This window comes from Acomys russatus, chromosome 8 (genome assembly GCF_903995435.1).
Source record: "Acomys russatus chromosome 8, mAcoRus1.1, whole genome shotgun sequence".
Lineage (NCBI taxonomy): Eukaryota > Metazoa > Chordata > Mammalia > Rodentia > Muridae > Acomys > Acomys russatus.
In genome coordinates this window covers 17,194,763-17,210,396 of record NC_067144.1, presented here as the reverse complement: position 1 = coordinate 17,210,396, position 15,634 = coordinate 17,194,763, and the positions used below count along the sequence as shown (strand labels likewise).

Here is a 15,634-nt window from a genome sequence, read left to right as displayed (position 1 = left end):
GAGCAAGGTGAAAGCTGACTGGATTGGAGACATGTCTCAAAGTGACTTCAATGCAAACTTAAAATCTTTCTGGGGCCAGGCATGATGGCTCATGCCTATAATTCTAGCACTCTGGGAGGCAGAGGCAGGCAGATCGCTGTGAGTTCGAGGCCAGCCTGGTCTACAAAGTGAGTCCAAGACAGCCAAGTCTAGACAGAGAAACCCTGTCCCAGAAAAAAAAAATCACGGAGGGAAAAAAAAAAATCATGGGTGGCCTGGGACTGTAGCTCAGTAGTTAGAGTCTTTGTCTAGCTCAAGAAAGCCCTGGGTTGGATCACTAGCACTGCATAAAACCAGAGCTGGTAGCACACAACTGTAACCTCAGCACTTGGGAGGGAGTATCAAAGAGGATCACAACTTTACGTGCATTGTGTTTTGCCTGCCTGTATGTCTGTGTGAGGCTGTCAGGTCCCAGGGAACTGGAGATACAGACAGTTGTGAACTGCCATGTGGGTACTGGGACTTGAACCTGGTCCTCTGGAAGAGCAGTCAGTGTTCTTAACCACTGAGCCATCTCTCCAGTCACAAATTTAAAGTTATCCTCAGTTACACAGTGATATCAAGGGCAGCCTAGAATACATGAGACTCTGTCTCAAAAAGAATTACAACTAGTTTGTGTTTTTATCTATGATATTTGTGTGTATATGTTTGAACTACCCTCTGTCCTTTACTATGCTCTGCTTAGTGCTTGGGACTATAGTGAGCAAAAAGCAGGTTTGGGTTGGGTTTCTAGCATTAAAGAGTTCGTGTCTTAGGCTGAGAGAGATGGATTAGTGGTAAGGAACACTTTCTAGTCTTCAGGTGGACCTGGGTTCGATTCCCAGCACCTACGTGGCAGCTCACAACATCTGTAATTCCAGCCTCAGGGGATCCAATGCCCTCTTCTTACCTCCACCATCACCAGGCATGCACATGGGCAAAGACACATACGTAGGCAAAACATCCATACACATGAGAATAAAATCTTTCTGGCAGGGCGTGGTGGTGCGTGCCTTTAATCCCAGCACTTGGGGTGGCAGAGGCAGGCGGATCTCTGTGAATTCTAGGCCAACCTTGTCTACAAAGCAAGTCCAAGGCAGCCAGGGCTACACAGAGAAGCCCTATCTCAAAAAAAGAATTTTTCGAAGCCAGGCGGTAGTGGCACACGCCTTTAATCCCAGCACTCGGGAGGCAGAGGCAGGCGGATCGCTGTGAGTTCGAGGCCAGCCTGGTCTACACAGAGAGACCCTGTCTCGAATAACCAAAAAAAGAAAAGAAAAAAAAAAAAAGAATTTTTCTTGATTGTGGGTAGGTCTTCTCACCTCTTGCCTATGTATTATCGTTATTCAGAAATGGATCCTCCTGAGTGCTGGGATTAAAGGTGTGCGCCACCACAGCCTGGCTCAGAAATGAATCTTAATGGGTTACACTCCTAAAATCACAAATAGCCATTATATGCCATGTGTGAGGGCTCAAGTCTTTATAACTGTAATACTCTCAGAGTGGAGCCTTTTATTGAAGTGAAAAATTAATAGATGAAAGAATGTCAGGATATACGGCAGGAGACTTTTTTTTTTTTTAACATGAATGATCAGAATCGGGTACAGCAAACTTAACTAACCATTGGTGTGATTCCAGGAGAGAGCACTGGCAGTTGCTGGGTAATTTGAAGACTACTGTGGAGGGTTTGGTGTCAGCCAACTGCCCCAATGTCTGGTCCAAGTATGGTGGCCTGGAGCGGCTTTGCAGGGACATGCAGAGCATTCTGCATCATGGACTCATCAACGACCAGGTATGTAAAATTCATTTCTCCCATCTGGTTGGATGAATCACTTAAAAAACAGTTGCACTAAGTTGGTTGGTAGAGAAAAGATGAAGGCCACTGGTTTGTGTGAGTGTGCATGCTTGCTTGTGCGTGCCTGCTTGTGTGTGCATGCTTCTGCTCTTCTTCCCTACCTCCCTTCCTCCCTCCCTCCTTCCCTTCCTCCCTCCAGAATATGTCACTTAGTGCGTGGTATGCCACAGATGTCAGAGGAATGAATAAACTGCTGGGTCGGACACATCAGCAAGAGATTAGATCAGTTTGCTTCCCATTGATTCTATAGCAAAGATGAATTTGCTGGCTAGTTATAGATTTATTATCTTGCAGCTCTTGAGGTCAGAATCCTCAAGAAGGTTTCATTCGGCTCAAACAAGGTATCTGCTGTGCTGCACTTCTCTAGGCTGTTCCAAATCACCGCCTCTTCCTCCTCCTCCTGCTCCTGCTCCTTTTGACATTTTTGTTTGTTTGTTTGAAGACAGGGTATCTCTGTGTATCCTTGGCTGTCTTGGAACTCATTCTGCAAACCAGGCTGGCCTCCAACTTACAGAGATCTGCTTGCCTCTGCCTCCGGAGTGCTGGGATTACGGGTGTGTGCCACCACCTCCAGGCTAAAAGTTTCTTCTTTCCTTACTTTTCAGCTTCTAAACTGTGACCCTTGTATTCTTTGGCTGTTGGCTCTATTTTTTAAAAACCATCAGCATAATGTCTTGAAAGTTATTTCTGCTTTCGTGTCACCTCTCTTTCTCTCAGCTCTCTTTCTCTCCTAAATGGCTCTTACAATAACACTGGTCCTACCTGGATGACCTCTTCATCTCTAGATTACCAAATTTATCATGAAAAGTCCCTTTTTCCTTAAAAGTAACAATCACAAGTCATTCCTTAGATTCTAAGACCTAGAACATGGCATCTTAGGAGAATTTTGGTTTTGTTTGCTTTGCTTTGTTTTGTTTTTGAAACAGTCTCATCATGTAGCCCTGGCTGTCCTGGATCTTACAATTCCAGCCCCTAGAAGGCCGTTTTTATCAACCGCCGCCAGGAAGTGTTTCCTCTCCCTTGTTTTAGCACTATGCTTTGATCCAGCCCTAGAGTGGTGGTAAAGCAGTTGCTGCCTATGCAAGGCCCCGGATTCAAGCTGCAGCTCTGCACTTACTCGTTTGGTTAATCAGTAACAGAAAACTGTGCTTTCCCCCTAAGACACTCCCCTCAAACAAAACATATTGAATAAAGGAAGACTGTGCCAATACAAAATGTATTCAGTCTCTTTCACCCAGGAAATGTTTCTACTGAGACTCCATGTGATCAATTAAACTGAACTTGGAAGGCTTTGGCCCAGAGACCCATGTGTGCTGCAGAGATAATTACTAAGGCATGATGAGTCTGTGTAGTTGGGTTAATGTTTCTTAACCCATGTAATACTGTCCTTTCTTCCCAACTGTGGATTTCCCTAAATTTAGACTGCTGTTGTTACTTTAAATTAGTAACAGGTTAAAAGAATTGTATGCTATCCTTGCGGGGCTTGGGAGAGCAATTTGAAATAATTTGAAAACTCTTCCCAGGTGTCGAAGGGACCAGTGAAAACCTAGGGTGGCAGCTGAGCATTACTGGGTATGATTGAGTCATTTGGGAGCATCCCAAGACACACCCGAGAAATACTTTAAAAGCTTTGAGCATTACTTTGTAGACAACTGGTTGATGTTTATGAACAATAGTTATTTAGAGACTTATTTACATATTTATGTGGATGGGCATTTTGCCTACACGTATGTCTGTGTACCGTGTATGTGCAGTGCACACATGGTTTGTGCTAGGGAGAGGGCAGCAGCTCTCACTTTTCTAATTTCTTTTTTGTTACTGTTTTTATACTTTAAAATTCTTTTGTTTTAAACTTTTTAGCTTATCTTTTTATTTATTCTTTGACAGTTTTTGTATGTATTCAGTATATCTTGTTATAGCTGCCATCAACTTGCCACTATCATCTCCCACTCTGCCTGGATACTCCTCGACAACACATCCCCCGCCCACTGCACGTCCTCTTACAGACACGTGTGAGTTGCTGACATATAGGTGCTGGAATCGAGCCTGGATCCTCTGGAAGAGCAGCCAGTGCACTTAACCACTGGGCCATCTCTCCAGCCCTGAACGACAGTTTTGGTTAAGTCCTTCTCTGTATGAACTTCAGCAGTGTTAACTTCCCTTCAGATTGCCAAACTTCGAAACAAGCTCTGAGTTTTGAAAATGAGTAGAATCCAGTGATAATTGCTTCGCTTTGACAGCTACTCATGTGCAGTACTTTGAGTGAAGTTTCTTAGTTCTACGTAGCATCGCCTTGTGAGTCACTGATATTTAGTAATCTCCATTAACAAACTAAAGCTCCAGGAGGCTGGGTGACAGCTGAGGCAGTCTCTGCCTTGCAAGCATAAGGAACTCTTTTCTACTCCTCAGAAGTCATATTTAAAAGAACAGTCTAGATGTGGGGCTGTAGAATGAATGAGCCATTTAACTGCAGCTCTCGCCTTTCTATTTTCTTTCTTTTTTATTGTTGTTTTGTAATTTAACTTTTTCTGTCTTAGTTATTTTAGCATATATTTTATGTATTTATTCTTTGGCAATTTTTAATGTATACAGTGTGTTCTGTTCACACAGGACATCTGCTGGGGACTTGCCACTCTCATCTCCCACTCTACCTGGATTCTCCCCACAACACATCCCCCTCCCACTGCACATCCTCTCCATCCATTTGTTAGTTAGTGTTTGTAACTCACTGAGTCCAGTTAGTGCTATCTGCTGGAATAGTACCTCATTGGCCTGACCTGTGCAGGCAACCGTAGCTACTGTGAGTTCGTGTGGGCAGCTGTCCTGCCCAGAAGACAGCATTTCACAGCACTCCTCGCCACCCTCTGGTCCGTACAGCCCTCCTCCCTCTTCTTCCTCAGTGTTCTCTGAGGCAAAGTGGCAGCAGGAGCAGGTGGTGATATGGACAGCCTGTGTCTCTGCTTTCTGCCAGGAAGAAATCCAGAACTCCACTCTCCCAGCCCAGACTCTTTTGAACCTTAGACCCACAGAATGTACAGCCTTTTCTTCTAGGGTAGCCTACAGATATGTGTCCAAAGCAGAGATTAATAAAATGATAGAGTGGTGGGAATTCCAGCTCTTGACCAGCCAGCCTAACCTGTTTGACCAGTTCAAGGCCAGTAAGAAACCCCATCTCAAAAAATATGGTGGACAACACTTGAGGAATTAGACCCAAGGGTGTTCTCCAGCCTCATACATGGACGCTTGCACATATACAAAGTCAGCCCTCACAGTACACACAGAATTGTTATAATGAAAGAAAATGCCAAATTGTTTGACTTTACCAATGAAGACCAGATGCTGGGGGTGAAAACTTGCTAGCTCAGAGAGGCAGAAAAAGCACCCAGCTGACCTTCCTACTCAGTTCCCATCCCAAAGAAAAACCAAAAACTAAAACCCAAAAGCCCAAGGCCAAAAGCTTGCTAGCTCAGCTGACAGCCCAGGAGGAGAAAGCCAAAAGTCCCAGAGCCAGAGAGCTCAAGAGCTCTTCCTCCTTCTCCACGCTGTCTTAAACACCCTTCAACTCAAAGCCCCTGCTTCCTACTGAATCCTTGTCAGCTGGTTTCTTGTGGCACCGCTTGACCTAGGGCTAACTTTATTAAATCCTGTGTACAGAAAGCTCTTGGATTAAAGGTGTGTGCTAGGGCTGAGCCACACCAAAGACAGATTTTTACAGTTCACAGTCTCTGGGTTCACAATGAGATCAAATATCCTGCAACATATAATTGGGTGCCCTTAAACACTCATCTGCCTATGCCAGATAAATGTTCTTCCTAGGAAGTCCTTTTTACCAGAGCTGAGTTTCTCTTTTCTTTTTTATCTGAATGTATTTTCTGTTAGCCGCAACATTAGAAAATATCTGCTCAACTAGTTGGCATAAAGTACGTCAAAGGACTTACTATTCTAGAATAGGGGTATGTTACGTCTGAACAGCAGCGTTGGCTTTGTTGGATACTCTTAGAAGTCACTGGAATGGTTGGCTTAATGGACTCTGAAGGTGAGACTATATTTCTTAAAGGACTTTGATGAACTCTCACCAAAAAATTTGTACTTTAAAAAAATATCTTTCTAGAAATTTGGAGGCAACATCGTATAATAGACCAACAAAACATCTTTAGAACCACAGAAACCCAGATCAAAGTCTAGGCTCACGCTCAGGTTCTTGAGAAATAAAGTGACATAGTAATGAAAAATTACGGACTTTAAGTCGTATTGCCCACATTTTATTCTTACGTCAACATGATTAGTATTAGGTAAGTTACAGAGCCCTTTTTGCTTTCTGTTTCTCGTTTGTGAAATGAGATAACACTTGCCCACCTCACAGAGCTAATGTGAGAGTTATAATGGAAAGTACTAGAAGACACAGTTGTCAAACAGCCTCAACTGTCTCATAAAATGGCCTGGTTTCTCATCTGTATAGCAAAGCTACTAGCATTTATGTTATAAAGTAAATCAATAGGACAATAAATAAAGTAGAATATAAATACACATACACCTTGTGGCATGTAACCAGTGAGATGCCCAGTAATATAACCAGGTAAAGGCATGTGCCACCACACCACACAAGCTGAGTTCAATGTCAGGGACACACTTGATGGAAGGAGAGACCCAACTGCCAGTTGTCTCTGACCTCCACATAGACACTGTGTGTGTGTGTGTGTGTGTGTGTGCGCGCGCGCGCGCGCCCATGCAAACACACATAATCACACAAAATTAATTAATAAAAACTGAAAAGAAGTAATTAATAAATTGGCTTTCTATAATATGTTGTCTAGTGGTATATATAATTAAGAAAATTGAAAACAACTTTATTCACTGATCTCTCTCTCTCTCTCTCTCTCTCTCTCTCTCTCTTTCTCTCTCTTTCTCTCTCTTTCTCTCTCTCTCTCTCTCTCTCCCAGTTTTTCAAACCAGGCTTTCTCTGTGTAGCCTTGGCTGTTCTGTCCTCCCTCTGCCTCCCAGAGTGCTGGAGATCACAGGCATGTACCACCACACCTGGCAATTCACTGAAATCTTAATATCTTCCTTACCACTGGTGATCGTGCAATGCTGTTTAAGAAAATGACATCCCAATACCTTTGATCCCAGTACTCTGGAGGCAGAGACAGGTATATCTCTGTGAGTTCGAGCCCAGCTTGGGCTACATAGTGAGTTCCAGGACAACCAAGGCCACACAGAGAAACCCCATCTCAAAAAAACCAAACCAACCCAAAACAAAAACAACAACAAAAAAGAAAATGACATCCATGTTATCTAATTCAAGGAACCTTCTCCTTTGACTACATAATGCAATAGTGTTGACCATCAATATTTCTTGATTTGTGTGATCAACACTATTGCATTGTCCTGCATCTGTGACCAGTCTTCAGTTTCTATCCCAGGAATTTCTTCTTGGATTAAACATTTTAAAACTACACTTATTGTGTGGGGCACATGCGTGTGAAAATCAGAGGACAACTTGCAGGCATCAGTTCTCACCTTCCACTGGGCAGATCCCAGGGTTTGAACTCAGGCCATTAGACTTGGCAGGTACCTCTAGCTCCCTTGCCCCTGACAGGTGTTTAAAATGGAGTCATTCTGTATGCTCTTATCTCCATCCTCTGTTTTCTTGAAGCAGTTGCAGTCCCACCCATGTTTCTGTGACACTCAGCTCAGCCCTCCGTGCTGAGCTCTAGATCTAGGCCAGCTGTCTCCTATATATTATCATTTGGCTGTCTGTCCTACCCTACAAGCACGGCCAAGACTAAGTATATTCTCTCCCAGGAGAATGCCTTTCCTCTTGGTGTTCTTTATGCTAATTTGTAGCATTGAACTACCCAGCATTCCATTCAGAAATTTGGGACTCATGCCAAAATGTTTTGTTAAAAACAAAGTGCAAGTTTCCCAGGCTGGCGACCAAAATAGCTGCCAAATTAGAGGTGGCACCATTCAGGGTTAAAGTACTTGTGTCTTGATAACAAAAGCTCTTTTCTCGGCCCTGTTACTAATTTTACATTGTCACTTAGTAACCTAACCAGATTACATGATAATTTCACCACCTGAACCACAAAGAGAGAAATACTGGTGAAATTCTCAAGTAAAACAAGCTTGCAAGTGCAAAATGCTATTAACGTACCTTGTCAGAGTTCTTACAAAGCCATCCTTCTATGAAAGCGCCTGGTCATCAGAGTGAAAAGGATTAAAGAATGTGTGTGAGCACTTATGCAGAGAAAGCCACCTGGCACACAGACACACATGCAGCATGTAGGCACAGAGGACACAGAGGCCAGTAGGAAAAATCCTGAAACAAAAGTTCCATGTCACTTTTATTGCTGTCCTGTGCCTTGTTACAGTCTCAGAACTAAAGCCAGTGACAGACTTGTTTTTTCCCTGTCAGTTCCTTTCAAAAGTTGAGTGTTCTCAAAGGTTTCAGGCTGCTGTGTCATCAGGAAGCTATTCTGGATGTGTTCTCAGAAGGGGGAAGGGACACAGTGATTCCTGTTGGCCATAGCACCTCTTTGTTTTCAAAAGGATGTGTTGTGGACAGGCAGCGTCATGACCATATCCATAGAGGGGGACACCTTTTACTCTCTTGTAAGGCAAGGTGTATTGATAGTCTCTCTGTTGTGCTGCTTGGAAATGTGGGCACAGTGCCCAAGATGCCTTAGCTGAGTGACGTGAAAGGATCCCATCCCAGCCCCAAGAATAAACTGCTCTTAGTAATGCAAATGGCCTGATAAAAAATTTTAATGATTTATTTTTTTAATGTATATATTGTCTACATGTGTGTATGTGTCCCATGTGTGTGCCTGGTGCCCATGGAAACCAGAAGAGGGCATTGGATGCCCTGGAACTGCAGTTACAGGCAGTTGTGAGCCACATGTGGGTGCTGGGAACTGTTCTCTACAAGAGCAGCCTGTGTTAGTAACCTCAAAGCCATCTTTCCAGCTCCAAGGTAGCCTGATTCACCACCACCACCACCCCGCCCCAGAGACAGGGTTTCTCTGTGTAGCCCCGGCTATCCTGGAACTCACTTTGTAGACCAGGCTGGCCTCAAACTCTGACATCTGCCAGCCTCTGACTCCCAGAGTGCTGGGATTACAGGCAAACACCACCATGCCTGACTCTCCTATAATCTTAATACCAAATATTAATATCACTGTTTATCATTCTGTTGGATGTTCCTTTTTTTTAATATTCAAATCCTTATATTTAAAAGGTATTTCTATACCTTTTAAAATAGTTAATATTGTACCATATGTGTAACTTGGTAACTCACTTTAAAATGTTTAATTTTTTAATAGATAATACACTTCACATGGTTACATGGCTAAAAAATTTAAGAGTATAAAACCATCTAGTGAAACTCTCTCTTTCAGCATCTTCTGATCGTAGAGTTTCTACTTTGTACTAACTTCCTTCCAGAGCATGTATACTCATGAAAGTAACACAACTAACTTGTTATTTGGGCTCATTTTTGTTTTTGTTTTGCATTTTTGAGACAGGGTCTTGCTATGTAGCCCAGGCTTGCCTCCAGCTTGAGATCCTCCTGTCTCTGTCTCCTGTATGCTGCATTTACAGGCATGGGGCACTATGCTCAGCTCCTGGGGTTTTTTAATATATATATTTTATTAATTTATTCATATTACATCTCAATTGTTATCCCATCCCTTGTATCCTCCCATTTCTCCCTCCCTCCCACCTTCCCCCTACTCCCCTCCCCTATGACTGTGACTGAGGGGGACCTCCTCCCCCTGTATATGCTCATAGGGTATCAAGTCTCTTCTTGGTAGTTTGCTATCCTTTCTCTGAGTGCCACCAGGCCTCCCCATCCAGGGGATGTGGTCAAATATGGGGCACCAGAGTTCGTGTGAAAGTCAGACACACCTCCCCCCCCCATCCCCCCCTTCCCGTCCACTCAACTGTAGAGAATGTCCTGTCCATTGGCTAGATCTGGGTAGGGGTTCAAAGTTTACTGCACGTATTGTCCTTGGCTGGTACCATAGTTTGAGCAGGACCCCTGGGACCAGATCCGCCTGTCATAATGTTCTACTTATAGGTTTCTAGGACCCTCTGGATCCTTCTATTTCTCCATTCTCCCATGCTTCTCTCACCTAAAGTCCCAATAGGATGTCTTCCCCTCTGTCCCACTTTCCTGGTAAGTGAAGACTTTCATGGGACATGCCCTTGGGCTAGTGCCCAGATATAAATGAGTATATACCATTTGACTCTTTCTGCTTCTGGGTTAACTCACTCAATATAATCATTTCTAGTTCAATCCATTTGTCCACAAATTTCGAGACTTCCTTGTTTTTAATAGCTGAGTAGTATTCCATAGTGTAAATGTACCATAGTTTCTTTATCCATTCTTCTACTGAGGGACACTTATGTGGAGAAAGAGGAACACTTCTTCATTGCTGGTGGGAATGCAAACTAGTACAGCCACTTTGGAAGTCTATCTGGCGCTATCTCAGAAAACTGAGAATAAGGCTTCCTCAAGACCCAGTTATTCCACTCCTTGGAATATACCCAGAAGACGCTCCACTACATAACAGGAACATATGCTCAACCATGTTCATAGCAGCCTTATTCATAATAGCCAGAACATGGAAACAGCCTAAGTATCCCTCAGCAGCTCCTGGTTTTTATATTAAGTATGTGCACACATATTTTTTAAAATACATATACACATAAGATTTACAAAAACAACTAATGGACCAACAAGATGCCTCAGTGAGTAAAACTGCTTCCTGCCAAGCAAGCTGACCATCTGAGGGACACACTTGGTAGAAGCAGAGAACCAGCTCCCACAGTTATTCTCTGACCTCACAGGCGTGCATACACACACACACACACACACACACACACACACACACACACACACACACACACACACACACACACACCCCATATAAAAATCAGGATTTGGGATCAATTGCAAGATGTCTTATGTGAAAAGGGCAAAGTGTAAAATAGTGATTATCATACACTAATAACATAGAAGTCCCCGAAGAAGACTGATTTGCCCTCTTTAAGCAGCTATTGACTCTCTGTAGCTCTTCATGTAAGGGTGAGGCCCTGTGACAATTTCCCCTCCTCCATTTTGACATTTCAACTGATGTTATCATTGTGCAGGGCTTGTTTAGGCAACCATATTGTTAAAATCTCGTGTTGGGCTTCCCTGTCATATATAGACACTGCTGTCTCATGGCAGACACCTTGGTCCTCTCTGACTCTTACAGTTTTTCTCCTCTTCCATTCTTCCATTGTGTTCCCTGAGCCTGAGGTGTAAGGGTTGCATTGTAGATCATTTAGTCTTTTTTTTTTAACTATTGATCTCTCAAGGAGAGGTGACCGTATATAGTCTTTTTAAAAAGTCTTTTACATTTGTTTGTTCGTTTGTTTGTTTGTTGTGGGGACCATGCTCTCTGAGAGTTGGTTCTCTCCCCTTCCCACCCCCCACCCCCACCACATTGGCTCTGGGAATCACACTCGGGTGGGCACCTTTACCCCCTGAGCCATTTTGTTGGCTGGCATACAGTCTTTTTCATGTACTTGTAGATTCAATTTGTTAGTATCATGTTGAGAAGCTTTGTATTTATGTTCATTGGGGGTTTTAGCCAACAGGTTTTGTTTGTTTTGTCTTTGTCTTTTCTATCACAGGTTTTGTTTTGCTTTGTTTTTAGAAGTTTGGTAATCTCTCAGTGAAGCCATCTGGTCCTTAGCGCACACATTTTATCAATGATTTAAATAGTGCCATTCATTGCTCTGTTCAGGTTTTCTGTGTCCTCATAGTTTAGTTTTGGTAGATTAAATGTCCAGAAATTTAACCGTTGTTACGGGTTTTCCAATAAATTGGCATATAATTCTTTATAGTAGTCCGAACCATTGACTTGATCTGACCTCTCTCCCCAGTCCTTGGGAATGGAACCCAGGGCCTTGCTCATTCACCTGTGTGTTTGTTTGTTAAACAACTAACTGCATTAGTTTTAAGAATTACATTGTAGGAAACTGAATAGTTAAGAGACAAGAAGTAGAAGACAGCTAATTCTCACTGTGTACCTTTCATATGCCTGTAACACTTATCCAGAAGAACAGTTTAGGGTTCCATTAGTGAAGTGCTTCCACACAGTCATGGGGACCTGAGTACAATCCCCAGGACCCACGTGAGGTAGCACTCACTGTAATCCAGTGATGCTGAGGAAGAGAGACGGGCGGCCGTTCCATTCACTGGCCAGCCAGTCTAGCCTACCAAGTGAGTTCCGCTGAGAGACTGTCTCAAAATAAGGTGGAAGGTGCTCCTGAGGAACCTCACCCAAGCTTGGTCTCTGGGTCTGTGGACATGTGTGCACACATGAGCCACCACACAAGAACAATTTAAATGATTTTAAAGAATAAAGGTATAGTTGGGCGTGATGACGCACTCCTGTAATCCCAGCACTCAGGAGGCAGAGACAGGTGGATCTCTGTGAGTTTGAGGCCATCCTGGTCTACAAAGTGAGTCCAGGACAGCCAGGGCCACATAGAGAAACCCTGTCTAAAAAAAAAAATATATATATATATATATATATATGTATGTATGTATGTATGTATGTATATGTATATATTCCTTTGATTGCTACTGGCAGCCTTTGTTGAAGCAGAAGGTTGTACTTTCTGCCCCTCTCCCTCCTTCCCCTTCCTTCCTGCCCCTCTGTTTTGTTGTCTTGCTTTGGAGATAAAGTGTCACGATTTAGCTCAGGCAGCCTTGATCTCTGCCTGCACCTCTCAAGCATTAGTTTTACAGAAGTGTGTGCTGTTATGTCCGGCACTTACTTCTCTCTCTCTTGCTGTGAACAGCGAATGGGGTTTTGTCTGGGTGGATACTGATCTGCTCACCTTGGTGTTTGTTTGGTAGGTCTGTTGCCGCCAGGCTGATTACTGGCAGTTCGTGAAAGACATTCGGTGGCTCAGTCCACACTCGGCCCTTCACGTTGAGAAGGTAAGAGTGGAAGGAGAGCAGGCTTGCTGGGGCGCAGTTGCAGGCCTTCCTGCTGCTCTGCTGGAAGGGTCTTTTCTCCCTGGGATGGAAAGTGTCCAGCTTCCTTTTAACTGGGGGACAGAGGTTATCTCTGTAGCACTGACTTAGAGGGGAGGGTTAACCAGCCAACTTTACAAGCTCATTGTTCCAGGTTACTTTCTCACCTCCTGGGAAAGGGTGAAAAGAGTTTAATGAAACTCTTCTGGCCATGGTGGTGCACACCATTAATACCAGCACTCTGTGAGTTCAAGGCCAGCCTGGTCTACAGAGCAAGTTCCAGGACAGCCAGGACTACACAGAGAGACCCTGTCTTAAAAAACACACACACAAAAAAAAAAAAACAAACAAAAAACAAACAAACAAAAATGACTAGGACGGGGAGCTGGAGAGATGGCTCAGTGGTTAAGAGCACCTCCTGCTCTTCAAAAGGTCCTCAGTTCAATTCTCAGCAACTACATGGTGGTTCACAACCATCTATAATGTGATCTGATGCCCTCTTCTGGCCCACAGATGTACATGTAGGTAGAACATTGTATACATGATGAATAAATAATTTTAAAAATGTCTAGGACAAATAGCAAGAATTTCCCTAAAGTTAAGTGGGGTGGGGGTATGGTTGATACAGAAACTATGGAAGGTTCTTCAGGCAGAAAGGAGTCCAGAGTTGAGTGCCCTGAATGCTGCCTTAAGCACTTTGGCTTGCTCTGGGTTCTGTGTCTCCAGCTCCACATAGTGCTCCATGCTTCCAGGCAGGGAAACAGTACAGCAGAGTTAGGTGCCTTGACAGAGTTATACAGCTGGTTCTAGAATAATCACTGACAGCTTTACGTATGCACTTAACTTTTTATTATAGGAAAATTTAAGTGCATCTAAATTAGATTATTGAAATGACTCCAAAATATCCATCACTATCCCTCTTTGTTTCCGTTTGTATCATGTGCATCCCAGCTGTTGGATTATTGCTAAGATGAGGTCAGGAAGTTTCATACTGGCCTTCTGTATATGAGAAAAGGCCAGAACCTGACATCTTCTTTTACTTTCTCATCTTTTCTTCCTTCCTTCCTTCTTTTCATTTGTTCATTCTGTTCGTCTGCTGAGGTAGTTTCACTAGGTTCCCCAGGCTGTCCTTGAATGAACAGGTGCGTCCCCTCCTAGGCTCCTCTGAGGAGCTGTCTGACACTGCTATTGATTTATCTTGTGGTGTCCATCCTGTCTATGAGACCTTGTACTGAAGGAGGAAGGAGGTTCCAGAGAGAAGTTGTAATGACTAGCACCAAAAAGCAGTGCTGAGATGGCTTCTCAAGAGAATCTTGAGGCTGGAGAGATGGCTCAGTGGTTTAGAGTACTAGTTGATCTTCCAGAGGACCCGGGGTCAATGTCCAGCACCCACACAATGACTCACAACCATCTGTAACTCCAGTCCCCAGGGATATGATGACCTTTTCTGACCTCTGCAGGCAATGTACCCATGTGGTGCACAAACATATATTCAGGCAAAATACTCAACTACATAAAAAGAAAAAGCTGAAAAAAAAATTACAGTAAATTTTTGGTGGTGTTTTTTTTCCTAGACCTACCCACCCACATATACACAGGTGAAGATTCTGACCATGTTTCTCTCTGGAGGCTGTCTGATACAGAGGACTCTGGAAAAAGCCAAGAGGTCACATCCCTTTGAGTCCTTCCTGTGAATATCCTAGAGCAGGCAGGCACCTCTTTGGAAACAGAACATAGCCAAATGTAGGCGGGGTATGGTGGTGCACGCCTGTAATTCCAGCATTCAGGAGGCAGAGACAGGCAGATCTCTGTGAGTTCAAGGCCACCCTAGTCTACAAATCAAGTCCAGGACAGCTAGGGCTACACAGAGAAACCCTGTCTTGAAAAAACAAAACGAAACGAAACAAATAAAGAACCAAATGTAGCAGCCTAGGTTCTCCTGGGATTACATCCCAAGGCTTAACTGCTTAGCCTTCTTCCTCTTCCTCCTCCACGTTTTTCTCTTCCTCTTTCTCCTCCTCCTGTATCTTCTGGAAGCTAAGTGGAGGAAGCACTCCCTTACTTGTGCTGAGTGTAGCTCTCAGGTCACTGGGCCTTCGCTGCGCTGTCAGCCAGGATCTGGGTTTTGGTTCATGCCTCTTTGCCTCCCCAGTTCATCAACTTGCACGAGAATGGCCAGAGCAATGTTGCCGGAGTGAGTGAGCGCGCTGTTGCGGAGCTGTGGCTGCAGCACAGCCTGCAGTGCCATTGCCTCTCAGCCCAGCTCCGGCCTCTGCTCGGGGATAGACAGTACATCAGAAAATTCTACACAGGTAAGTGGAGGCCACTCGGGGCTTGTATGTGCTATGTGCTTCCCCGTTGTCTCCCATCTCTCTAGTCCTCTGGAGATTACTTCTAAAGCCAGGGTCTCCTAATTTTCACTTGATGCCATAGATTCTACTCAGAAATGCATAGCCGTCTTCCTCTCACTTCCCTTGAAAAATACCCATGCTAAGTTGTTCTTGTACTGGCCCATGCAGACTCTAAGAACAGATGCCATGAACTGAGCGTCCTATGTGCTGGCCACTGTTAGAAGAGCCCGGCAATAAGATTGCTCTTTTCTAATCAGACAGACTAGGTGACTGGCCAGAGTCACACAGAGCCAGGATCCAATTCTGGGCCTTTCTGGTTTTGAGACTTATGTTAGACTGCATGCAACTTAGCTTTCCCTATACTTTACTTGTCCC

The 15,634-nt window shown here is 43.9% G+C and overlaps 1 protein-coding gene across 6 annotated transcripts in view; it reads left to right on the top strand.

The window, feature by feature from the left end:
• The window catches only part of Rubcn (rubicon autophagy regulator), a 61,630-nt gene that overhangs the window by 17,307 nt on the left and 28,689 nt on the right, over positions 1-15,634 (top strand). For all 6 annotated transcript variants that reach the window (XM_051149799.1, XM_051149797.1, XM_051149796.1 and 3 more), the window contains exons 2-4: positions 1,657-1,810; positions 12,789-12,872; positions 15,061-15,220. In XM_051149799.1, the coding sequence (XP_051005756.1) occupies positions 1,772-1,810; positions 12,789-12,872; positions 15,061-15,220 (283 nt within the window). In that variant the 5' untranslated portion in view covers positions 1,657-1,771. The remainder of the gene's footprint in view (positions 1-1,656; positions 1,811-12,788; positions 12,873-15,060; positions 15,221-15,634) is intronic.